At 41.1% G+C, this 12,238-nt stretch overlaps 1 protein-coding gene across 4 annotated transcripts in view; it reads right to left on the bottom strand.

Moving 5' to 3' along the window:
- Positions 1-11,807, bottom strand: part of LOC129638957 (fibrous sheath-interacting protein 2-like) — a 72,949-nt gene extending 61,142 nt beyond the window's left edge. For 3 of the 4 annotated variants that reach the window (XM_055563735.1, XM_055563738.1, XM_055563736.1), the window contains exons 1-8: positions 11,639-11,807; positions 11,136-11,261; positions 9,163-9,324; positions 8,377-8,466; positions 8,034-8,173; positions 6,816-6,957; positions 2,230-2,340; positions 1,668-1,815 (exon numbers count right to left, since the gene is read on the bottom strand). In XM_055563735.1, the coding sequence (XP_055419710.1) occupies positions 1,668-1,815; positions 2,230-2,340; positions 6,816-6,957; positions 8,034-8,173; positions 8,377-8,466; positions 9,163-9,324; positions 11,136-11,261; positions 11,639-11,737 (1,018 nt within the window). In that variant the 5' untranslated portion in view covers positions 11,738-11,807. The remainder of the gene's footprint in view (positions 1-1,667; positions 1,816-2,229; positions 2,341-6,815; positions 6,958-8,033; positions 8,174-8,376; positions 8,467-9,162; positions 9,325-11,135; positions 11,262-11,638) is intronic. The other variant, XM_055563737.1, reaches the window with a different exon arrangement.
- Positions 11,808-12,238: the final 431 nt, after the last annotated feature.

Genomic DNA, 12,238 nt, shown 5'->3' with positions numbered 1-12,238 from the left:
ATTTTATTCTCTTTTTACAGGCTTCTCTTTTCAAACTGTCTGCTTTCCTTCTCCCTTTCTCTCTTCCTTCCTTCTATTTTTTTTTGTCCTGCCTTTTCTACTGGCTCCTATTTTATAAACTCATCCTATTTACCTCTTTTCTATATTTCTTTCCTCTCTCTTTCTCTGTCCCTTCTCTCTTTCTTCCATGGTCTCTCTCTCTATGTTCCTGTACTGCTTTTCTTACTGGCTACTGGCTCTTCCTTTTTGAAGTATGTGCATATTTTCTGCCTTCCATCTATCCATCTTCCCTCCCTTCTACCTTCCCCTCCCCCCTTATTTAATGCTAGTCTTCTGTAACTTTTGAAATCCTTCTCTTTCCTTATTGTACTATACTTTTTCTCTCCCTTTTGCTCTGTGTCTCTGTTTCTCCTCTTTTCATTTCCTACTTTGCCTTTTTTATCTTTTCATTTTTTGTTTTATTTTATTTTACTGACTTTTTAACGTCCTCCTTTTTAATATTAATATTTTCCTTTTCTCCTATTCTCCCTCTCCTACTGGATCCTTTTATTCCATTCAGTCTGTCTTCAATGTACTGCTTTTTCATATTGGCATCTCCTTTTTAAGTCTCTCTTTCTTTTACTAACTTCTCATTTTTTCCCCTATTACTCCCTGCCCAAATTGTATTAGATTTTCCTACTGGCTTCTTTTCAAATTTTTTTTCTCACATTCTCACTCTAACATTCTTTTTTTTTTTTTTGCTTTTTTCTATTCACACATCCTTTTTAAACTTCTTTATTCTCTCTCTTCCTCCTACTCCTTTGTTTCTCTATTTTTGTCTCTATGTCTTTTTCTTGCTCCCTTTCTTTCATTCTTTGTCTTCTTTGTTTGCTTTTCTTCCTCATACTCCTTGTCTTTTTTTCTTGTTTCTTTGCCTTTGTCTCCTTCCACTCCCTCATGGTGTGTGTGTGTGTGTGTGTGTGTGTGTGTGTGTGTACACACGCACACGTGCATGTATATTTTCTTACTAGGTTCTTCTGCTTAATATTCTTCTTTTTCATTCATTCACTTTCCTCCTCTTTATATCTCCATTTCATTCTTTCTTTTTGTATCATATTTTCTCCTTTTCAACCTTTTTGTTCTTTCTATTTCTATTTCTTGTTTAGGATATTTTAAATGTCTCTTCTTTTTTTCTACTTAATTTTTTTTCTCTTTCTCTTTCTAGCTTACTGTTTTGTATACTCTTTTCTTAGTGGACCTCAGTTAAAATTTTCCTTCTATTTTTCATTCATTGTCTCCCTCTTTGTTTCAGTCTGTTTTGGAGGTAATGTTTTGTCTTACTGGCTCATTTTCTCTATCTATATATAACTGTCTCTTTCCCTTTTTGTTGTTGTTCTGTCTCCTCTACTGGCTCCTTTTTAAACTCCTAGTAAAGGCAGTCTTGTCTGCTGAGCCACTTTACAGAAGTGTGTAATTTGTTATAATGTCTGTAACATAACAGTATTGTGTGAATGTGTGGGGGTGTCTGTGCATTCTCTACAACTTGACCTGTAACTGGGAAGTGCCTGTAAGTGTGAGCTTCTAGAATTTCTCTTTGCAAGGGCTTTGTCACCTCACTATATTAGCACATAGAGGGCTTTTTTTTTACAAAGCCACTGATAATAAATATTTATGCATATTCTACTTACCTTTGTCTTTCATTGTTTCTCTCTCACCTTCTGTTTCATCTTGACTTCTGTTTGCAAATACATTTTCTTCTGATCCTTCTCTCTGAAGGTAATTCCTTTGCATTTTTTGTAAATAATAAGTGATTTTTTTCTCGAGTTGTGCTTGTTTCTAAATATTAAAAAATATATATTCAATGTTTAAAATTGAATATCAACTTGCCACTGGAAATGTATAACAGATACTTCAAATATGATGGTACATTTTAAGGAAGCCCTCTTTCTTGAGATTTCTAAAATCAGAGTACAGAGCTAGGAAGGTAATAAGGGTAAGTTTCCTTTTGCTGTCCAGCTTGAAGAATGTATTTTAATAACTAGGTCCAACTGAACTCATTGCCTACTTTCGGGAGACTGGTCCCATTTTAGACCAGCCCTTAAAGTCCAGGTTCAGACCAGACTGGCTCTTTCCATCAATAGCTATCCTTGTGAATTTAAGTCACTTTTGAAAATCCACACTTTAAAATATCAACATTAGCAAAACCCTTTCCTCAAAATAGCCCAAGTTATTGTTCAAAGGTCACTCTACCTTACGGTGAGCATCTTCTTTGACTTTTTTACGTTGTTCTTCAAATCTCAATTCTCTGTTTACTTCTTCTCCAATCTTTGACAGCAGTAACATTTCTTTGGTTTTCCATTCCTAAAGAGCACAATGTCATAGTAGTCAGCAGGGCTTCTCTTTTATAATCTTTTTTTTCTTTTTTTTTTTTTTTTTTTTTTTTTTTGGTCAATAAGCAAATTAGAGCAAATTGGGGCTCAGAGGATAAAGCGTCTGACTGCAATGCAGGAGACCCAGGTTGGATCCCTGGGTTGGGAAGATCCCCTGGAGAAGGAAATGGCAACCCACTCCAGTATTCTTGCCTGGAGAATCCCATGGACAGAGGAGTCTGGTGGGCTACAGTCCACGGGGTCGCAAAGAGTTGGACACGACTGAGCGACTTCACACACACAAGGCCCTTATAGGAACTTGGACAACCATAATGAAAATCTTACATTGGCTTTAGAATGGGCTTATGCTTCAAAGGTAGATCTAAAAAGATGCTGGAAAGGTGATCTTCTCTTATAGATTTGAGGAATTATTATATGTAATATGTTGCCCTTAAATGTATTCTGACAGAGAGCCTGAACAAATAGCCTTGTCTGGGCATTGCGGGAGGAGCTACCCCACGCCCCCATGCCCGAGGCCAGGGGCGGCGAGGAGAGGAGTTACCCTGCGTCCAAGGTCAGAGGCGGCAGCCAAGAGGAGATACCCCATGCCCCAAGCCCAAGGCCAGGGGCGACGGGCGGGAGGAGGCCAGGGGCGATGGGCGGGAGGAGCCACCCCACGCCCCTAAGCCCGAGGCCAGGGGCGGTGGCCGGGAGGACCAACCCCACGTCCAAGGAGACTTGGCTGCGCGGGCGCAAGAGGGCCTAGAGGAGCTATCCCACATTGAAGGTCAGGAAGGTCGGCGGTGAGGAGATACCCCTCGTCCAAGTTAAGGAGCAATGGCTATGCTTTGCTGGAGCAGCCGTAAAGAGATACCCCACGCCCAAGGTAAGAGAAACCCAAGTAAGAAGGTAGGTGTTGCAAGAGGGCATCAGAGGACAAACACACTGAAACCATACTCACAGAAAACTAGTCAATCTAATCACACTAGGACCACAGCCTTGTCTAACTCAATGAAACTAAGCCATGCCCGTGGGGCAACCCAAGACGGGCAGGTCATGGTGGAGAGATTTGACAGAATGTGGTCCACTGGAGAAGGGAATGGCAAACCACTTCAGTATTCTTGCCTTGAGAACCCCATGAACAGTATGAAAAGGCAAAATAATAGGATACTGAAAGAGAAACTCCCCAGGTCAGTAGGTGCCCAATATGCTACTGGAGATCAGTGGAGAAATAACTCCAGACAGAATGAAGGGATGGAGCAAAAGCAAAAACAATACCCAGCTGTGGATGTGACTGGTGATAGAAGCAAGGTCCGATGCTGTAATGAGGAATATTGCATAGGAACCTGGAATGTCAGGTCCATGAATCAAGACAAATTGGAAGTGGTCAAACAAGAGATGGCAAGAGTGAATGTCGATATTCTAGGAATCAGCAAACTGAAATGGACTGGAATGGGTGAATTTAACTCAGATGACCATTATAGCTACTACTGCGGGCAGGAATCCCTCAGAAGAAATGGAGTGGCCATCATGGTCAACAAAAGAGTCTGAAATGCAGTACTTGGATGCAATCTCAAAAACGACAGAATTATCTCTATTCGTTTCCAAGGCAAACCATTCAGTATCACAGTAATCCAAGTCTATGCCCCAACCAGTAACGCTGAAGAAGCTGAAGTTGAATGGTTCTATGAAGACCTACAAGACCTTTTAGAGCTAACACCCAAAAAAGATGTCCTTTTCATTATAGGGGACTGGAATGCAAAAGTAGGAAGTCAAGAAAAACCTGGAGTAACAGGCAAATTTGGCCTTGGAATACGGAATGAAGCAGGTCAAAGACTAACAGAGTTTTGCCAAGAAAATGCGCTGGTCATAACAAACACCCTCTTCCAACAACACAAGAGAAGACTCTACACATGGACATCACCAGATGGTCAACACCGAAACCAGATTGATTATATTCTTTGCAGCCAAAGATGGAGAAGCTCTATACAGTCAGCAAAAACAAGACCAGGAGCTGACTGTGGCTCAGACCATGAACTCCTTATTGCCAAATTCAGACTTAAATTGAAGAAAGTAGGGAAAACCACTAGACCATTCAGGTATGACCTAAATCAAATCCCTTATGATTATACAGTGGAAGGGAGAAATAGATTTAAGGGCCTAGATCTGATAGATAGAGTGCCTGATGAACTATGGAGTGAGGTTTGTGACATCGTACAGGAGACAGGGATCAAGACTATCCCCATGGAAAAGAAATGCAAAAAAGCAAAATGGCTGTCTGGGGAGGCCTTACAAATACCTGTGAAAAGAAGAGAAGCGAAAAGCAAAGGAGAAAAGGAAAGATATAAACATCTGAATGCAGAGTTCCAAAGAATAGCAAGAAGAGATAAGAAAGCCTTCTTCAGCGATCAATGCAAAGAAATAGAGGAAAACAACAGAATGGGAAAGACTAGGGATCTCTTCAAGAAAATCAGAGATACCAAAGGAACATTTCATGCAAAGATGAGCTCGATAAAGGACAGAAATGGTATGGACCTAACAGAAGCAGAAGATATTAAGAAGAGATGGCAAGAATACACAGAAGAACTGTACAAAAAAGATCTTCATGACCCAGATAATCACGATGGTGTGATCACTGACCTAGAGCCAGACATCCTGGAATGTGAAGTCAAGTGGGCCTCAGAGAGCATCACTTCGAACAAAGCTAGTGGAGGTGATGGAATTCCAGTTGAGCTATTCCAAATCCTGAAAGATGATGCTGTGGAAGTGCTGTGCTCAATATGCCAGCAAATTTGGAAAACTCAGCAGTGGCCACAGGACTGGAAAAGGTCAGTTTTCATTCCAATCCCAAAGAAAGGCAATGCCAAAGAATGCTCAAACTACCGCACAATTGCACTCATCTCACACGCTAGTAAAGTAATGCTCAAAATTCTCCAAGCCAGGCTTCAGCAATATGTGAACCGTGAACTTCCTGATGTTCAAGCTGGTTTTAGAAAAGGCAGAGGAACCAGAGATCAAATTGCCAGCATCCGCTGGATCATGGAAAAAGCAAGAGAGTTCCAGAAAAACATCTATTTCTGCTTTATTGACTATGCCAAAGCCTTTGACTGTGTGGATCACAATAAACTGTGGAAAATTCTTCAAGAGATGGGAATACCAGACCACCTGATCTGCCTCTTGAGAAACCTATATGCAGGTCAGGAAGCAACAGTTAGAACTGGACATGGAACAACAGACTGGTTCCAAATAGGAAAAGGAGTTCGTCAAGGCTGTATATTGTCACCCTGTTTATTTAACTTATATGCAGAGTACATCATGAGAAATGCTGGACTGGAAGAAACACAAACTGGAATCAAGATTGCCGGGAGAAATATCAATAACCTCCGATATGCAGATGACACCACCCTTAGGGCAGAAAGTGAAGAGGAACTCAAAAGCCTCTTGATGACAGTGAAAGTGGAGAGGGAAAAAGTTGGCTTAAAGCTCAACATTCAGAAAACAAAGATCATGGCATCCGGTCCCACCACTTCATGGGAAATAGATGGGGAAACAGTGGAAACAGTGTCAGGCTTTATTTTTCTGGGCTCCAAAATCACTACAGATGGTGACTGCAGCCATGAAATTAAAAGACGCTTACTCCTTGGAAGGAAAGTTATGACCAACCTAGATAGCATATTCAAAAGCAGAGACATTACTTTGCCAACAAAGGTTCGTCTAGTCAAGGCTATGGTTTCTCCTGTGGTCATGTATGGATGTGAGAGTTGGACTGTGAAGAAGGCTGAGCGCCCAAGAATTGATTCTTTTGAACTGTGGTGTTGGAGAAGACTCTTGAGAGTCCCTTGGACTGCAAGGAGATCCAAGCAGTCCATTCTGAAGGAGATCAGCCCTGGGATTTCTTTGGAAGGAATGATGCTAAAGCTGAAACTCCAGTACTTTGGCCACCTGATGCGAAGAGTTGACTCATTGGAAAATATTCTGATGCTGGGAGGGATTGGGGGCAGGAGGAGAAGGGTACGACAGAGGATGAGATGGCTGGATGGCATCACTGACTCGATAGACGTGAGTCTGGGTTAACTCCGGGAGTTGGTGATGGACAGGGAGGCCTGGCGTGCTGTGATTCATGGGGTCGCAAAGAGTCGGACACGACTGAGGGACTGATCTGATCTGATCTGATTTTTCACTAGTTAAATTCTAAAACTTTAAGAGCAGATGAAGTGTGTCTATCCTATGATGGGTATGTAATTTGTGGTATCAGTCTCACTACGTTAAGTAAAAGCTTGTCTGTTATAATGGTGATACAAGATTAATAGCAGTTTATCATTTTAAAATAATGAATTTTTTAAGCAGTGGTTTATTTCTTAGACCTGAAATAACTTCAGGTAATATGGTGGGACTGCTAAAAATGTTTATAAATAAAGTAATCACACATAATTTCCCCATCAATATTTATAATTTGGTGTTTCTCACTTCTTCAATTTGTCTCCAGAGACTAAGTTTTCTTCTAACGTGGTCCCGATGTCGTCTTTCTTCTTCCTTTATCCGGAGTACGTTCTGCTTTTCTGCCGTGTGTTCAAGCTTGTTTAATTCCAAGCTAGTCATATCTAAATTTCTAAGTAAAAGTGAAAATTTAAGGGAAGATGAACTGGGTGTTTCCCTTATGCTGGTATTATCTACTCTGATATTCCCAAACCACCTTCTGGGTTGCTTTTTATTTCTTAAACTACAGGAATGTAGAGTTCTTTAAGCTAACCTGATCCACCAACTCACCATGATGTACTCATCAGACTGTTACTGTGGTTGGGACAATGGCAAAATGTAGAACAGACTGATTTAAAGCATTTTATACAGAGATTAGTCATAATTCAGGAGCTCTGTAACATGAGTTTCCAAAGACGGCTGAAGTCAACTTAAGGACTGACTTCAAAAAACAAGTATATTTGAATTTTCCTTAAAAAAATAAGTGGCTATTGGCCTCTCTGTCATTGTCAAGTCCTTGAACAATCTCTCATGTGTAGACAGGCCTGAAGACTGCCAGTCTGCCACTTTGGTGAATCAGTATATATTCTGGCATATCATGACATGAATCCATAGAATATAAGAGGTAGGTGATGGGGAACTGGCCCTCACCCCTGATAAAGGAAAAAGAGAAGGAACTATAACTCATCCATTTGCCTCCTGGGGCATGGGCTCAGCTGCTGAATCATAAGATTGAATGTGTGTGAGTAATAGCTAAATGAACATACACGGTTGGTTGGGGGGTAACACCTGTTTATATTAACATCAGATGAAGTTATAGCAACTCTCCCTGCTTTATCCGGCAGTAATTTCCTTAAACTTAAGTTTGAAATGTGCTAATGACACCTTTCCCTCTACTACTATGAACTTGGGTTTCCCAAGCTCAGGGAGCTGTACTTCGGAATTGTTCTTCAAATATCAGTTTGTCTTACCTCTTGGGTTCCTCATGACTCCATTTTCTCAGGAAGAAACTCTTTCCTAGCTATGGTATCAAAGTTTCCAATCCCTGCTATCTCTTAATCTCCTTTCTTTTCAGTCCACATTGAAGACTATAGGAAGTTAAATTGTCTAATACTTTTTAAATTCTGCTTTCAATTATTTCTAGTACTTTTACAGTTTTCTGGAGTCCACAATACGTCCACAAAAAATATGCATTAACTTTGGTCATACCTTTGCTTTATCAACAGCTCTTGGTCTGGAGTTGTTTGTTTATTTTCTTGTAACAGCCAACCTTGGAACTGTGTACTGCCATGACTGTCACAGGCTGTCTTGGTTTTATACAATTTATTTACTTGTTTTTCAATCATTTCCTGGGAGGGAAAAAAAGAATTGCAGTGTTTATATTGGCCAGAAATAACCTCGTCCTTTGATATGACTTCTCATGTTTTGGGCTTGGTAAACGTCCTGTAGTTTACAAATGGTTAATTAACCTGCATTTAAGTCTTTCTTCCACAACCTACATAAAAACTTTCTTACAGGCCTCAAATAAAACAAATTCAAGTATTTAACTTACTTGTTCCCTTACATAGTTTCTTTCAGAGTCTAATTTCAAACTGGTGAGATACTGCCTGTACTTATTCAATTCCTTCAAGGTGCATACAACCTATAAAAACAAATATATAAATAGAAAGTTGTAACAATCATGAAACTTTCCAGAGAAAAGAGTCATAAGAACGTTCATTTTAGAAACAATTTTGGGATCAAGGCTAGTGATAGCACATTTTGGCAATAGTTTAGAAGGCAATATCTCTCTACAGTGGCTGTATCACCAGGAAATGTCTACCTAAATAATATTATTTCAATAATATGGTTCACACAAAATAAATGTTATTAAAGTTCAGTATAATAAGGATGTTTAACTTTCAGAAGAATTTATTCTATCAAGCTGTATTCTGTTAGGTTTCCATTTTGTCTCTAGTCTTCTCAAAGGGTATTGGAAGTATCCCTTGATGGGTATACAGTGCCATTAATACTTTTAGAGCCAAAGGAAAGGCACTAATAATACAGCTGAGAGACAATGCATAAATAAATGTGTATGCATATGTCTTTACATATTCAAATCATTTGGCGTTTATCTTTTGCTTTTATCAAAGAAAAATGATCAAGTGGGAACAATTTTATTTAGAAACAGCCACCTGATTTCTCTTTACTCAAATATTGAGTAATTCATTGAGTTTTCTGTCAGGTATTCTTTATTGCTCAATTGAAAGTTGACACAGGTTCCCAGTGAAGTACAGAAGCAAGCTTACATCAAGACCATGGGTTTATGCTGGTTAACTGGAAGCAAACTTCAACCCACCTTATTATTGCTGGTGATATAGCCGCCTTTCTTTAATCTCCTCAAGATATCTTTTCGCCTATAGTATGATTTTAAATGTGGATCGTGCAGGCTTTTATAGCCAGTTTCCAGCAGCCGACAGTAAGGATCAGACAGGTTAAAGTCATAAGAAGGTTTATAAAGCTGCAAACACATAGATTGAAAAGTGTTACATATGTAAAATGAATGAAATCACACTTTTAAACCTCAATTTGTTAAGGTGATTAGGCTGTTCATTGAAAATAAAACGTGCAAGAAGAATCTGAAGTGAGAGAATACTGACAATGGGCTGATCTGAAAAGAAGACAGTAGAATACTGTAAGTTTCCTTCCACTTGCATTTAAATCAATATAAAAGACCTTTAAATTCCGTTTCCATGGTATTCTGCTAAAGTGATTGTAGTTCACAAAGCAGCAAGGTCAGGTGAAGAAGCATGGCCTAAGAAATTGGGAGACTGTGGTTCTAGTCTAAACTCTGCTACCATCTACCTGTCATAGCTTCACCTTACAAGGTGGTCAAGGGTGCTGCTGCTGCTGCTAAGTCGCTTCAGTCATGTCCGATTCTGTGCGACCCCATAGACGGCAGCCCACCAGGCTCCCCCGTCCCTGGGATTTTCCAGGCAAGAACACTGGAGTGGCTTGCCATTTCCTTCTCCAGTGCATGAAAGTGAAAAGTGAAAGGGAAGTCGCTCAGTCGTGTCCAACTCTTAGCGACCGCATGGACTGCAGCCTTCTAGTCTCCTCTGTCCATGGGATTTTCCAGGCAAGAGTACTGGAGTGGGGTGCCATTGCCTTCTCCAAGTCAAGGGTAGAGTTTAAAAAAAAAAAAAAAAACAACTAAATGTGCAAAATATAGTGTTACTTCCTTGAGGAGATATTGCTAAAAGATAAAGAAGGATCCCACTGAGTTAGTGGTTAGGGTAGTTGAATATAGTACCTGATCATAATTAAATACATGTGTTTGGGGGGAATCAATATAATACAGTGTAGAGCGATCAGTGTAAGTATGGGGGAAAAAATCAGGAAATAAGTAGCTAACAAGTGAATAAAAGAGTAACACAATGTAAATATGGGAAATAGAAGATAGTGGAACAAGAAACCAATGAAGAGGGCTACATTTACAAACTCAAAAGGAGTGTTATCACTTTTTAGTCAAATAGGCTTTGAGTGTGTTTTAGGAATGATAATTAGTGGGAAGGGGTAGAATGTATTGGTTTTGAAAAGAGAAATTATATTGCTTTCCAGCAATAAAACTTAAAAAAATCATATATATTTGACAAGTATCAGAAATACCAGGGAGCCCCCTATGCATCCTTGATGACACCCTAGAGAGGAGAATGGTAAGGAAATAAGTAAAATCAGGAAATAAGTAGAAATAATGTGATGAAAGCACACACTCAGAGTTCCAAACCTCCTTCAGGCTTGGCCTAAAGCTAAGGACAGGGTGGGGAGTGTTAGGCAGAGGACTTAAACAGTGTGTGCAGCACTCTGAACCAGAAAAACAGTACTTTGGTGCTGAGTGAGAGAATGCAGATCAAGGGCAATGTAAATTCTAAGGAAAGATGAAACCGTTGGGGTTTGGCTTCATATAGTAGCTCTTGAAAGATGGCTCAAATTGAAGATCAGGAAGGAGAGGAGAGCATGCCAGGTTTCAGGACCCAGATGGACAAAGGCACAGAAGTAGAAATTATCATACCATGTGTGGACAGGGAGAAAAGACCCCGACCTTTCAGAGCTGAGGTCTGGGTCAGAGATAAGGCTGAATTGGGTGGCGGAGGCCTATCACGAAGCCTTCTATCATTAAGTTCAGACACGGAATACTTCAACTCATTTTAACTTCACTTGGTGTGTGAAACTGAAGTTGACTCAAAGCAAAATAATAGCAGTGTTTCAAGTTTAATAGCAAGCAGAAAACAGTCAAGAAAATCACTTAAGCACCATTAAAAGTTAGTTTACCTTTTCACTTAAATTTGTAGTATAGAAAACATTATTACTTCCAGGAACAACTGGAAGCTTGACCCCCAGAGGAAGATCCAACAGATTAGTGGCTCCGATCTCTGGGATGGGGTCTTTTTGTGAGCCCTGTCAGATATAAGTAGAAACCTTATTTTTGTTTCTAGTACTATTATTTTAGTTTAGACTAATCTACTTAAACTAATACCTCCAAATAAACCAAAGACACACACTCAGGGTTGAAAGAAACCGCCCTGTTGATAACCTGAAGGCCTCCCAGTTTACCCCTGTTACCAACCCAATCTCTGAGCTCCATTCAAAGCTAATCTCGACCAGAGGGAGCTCTAGTCACTGCAGAGGGTCTGGGAGCCAGAAACCCAGCTTCAAGGACCCACACGCCTCTGCTGAGTCCTCCCCCATAGTTTTTCGTCTGCCCGCCCTCCTTCCCTCCCAAGACCCAGCCCTGGAGCCAGAAAGAGGAGGATGACCGACTGGCCCCCACTCACGGAGCCACACTGCTCCCTGTTGGCAGTTCGGCTTCTGGCGGCCGCCTTAGAGGCAGCGGCCTGAGCAGCCTTGTAGCAGTTATTGAGGTACCGGTCCATGGCCACCCATCAGCCCCCAGGGGGCCGGGGCCTGGGGGTGCCACAAGCCGTCTCGGTTTCTTCTCTTCGTGCACACCTTTCCCTCTCTACGCCCGCAGCTAGCCTGGGCAACCCAGACAGTGGTCACGAGGGTAACGGCTCCTCCAGGCCACGCCCCTCACAGTGCTGGGTTCCAGGCTGCCGCGCTGACGTCCTAAAAGGGCGCCTCCCCAAAGCGTGTCGCCCTCAAGTGAGGGGATGGGGCGTTGTGACCTCACTAGCTGCCACCCGGGGCCTCCGGCGCATGCGCAGAGCCCAAGCCTCAAGGGCCAAGCGAGATGGAGAAGTGGTCCAAAAGACTTGGTGTAGGAGGACCACAGTTGACATTACCTTTCAACCTGAAACCAATAGCCCTAATTTAAATTAAGCCAGAAATGTATCAGTGTTTGTCAGTGTATTGTTCTTGTTTATTCCTTAAATCGTGTCCGACTCTTTTGAGCCCACCAGGCTCCTCTGTCCGTC

The sequence above is a fragment of the Bubalus kerabau genome, chromosome X (assembly GCF_029407905.1).
Source record: "Bubalus kerabau isolate K-KA32 ecotype Philippines breed swamp buffalo chromosome X, PCC_UOA_SB_1v2, whole genome shotgun sequence".
Classification (NCBI taxonomy): domain Eukaryota; kingdom Metazoa; phylum Chordata; class Mammalia; order Artiodactyla; family Bovidae; genus Bubalus; species Bubalus kerabau.
This window is presented reverse-complemented; position numbering and strand designations above follow the sequence as displayed.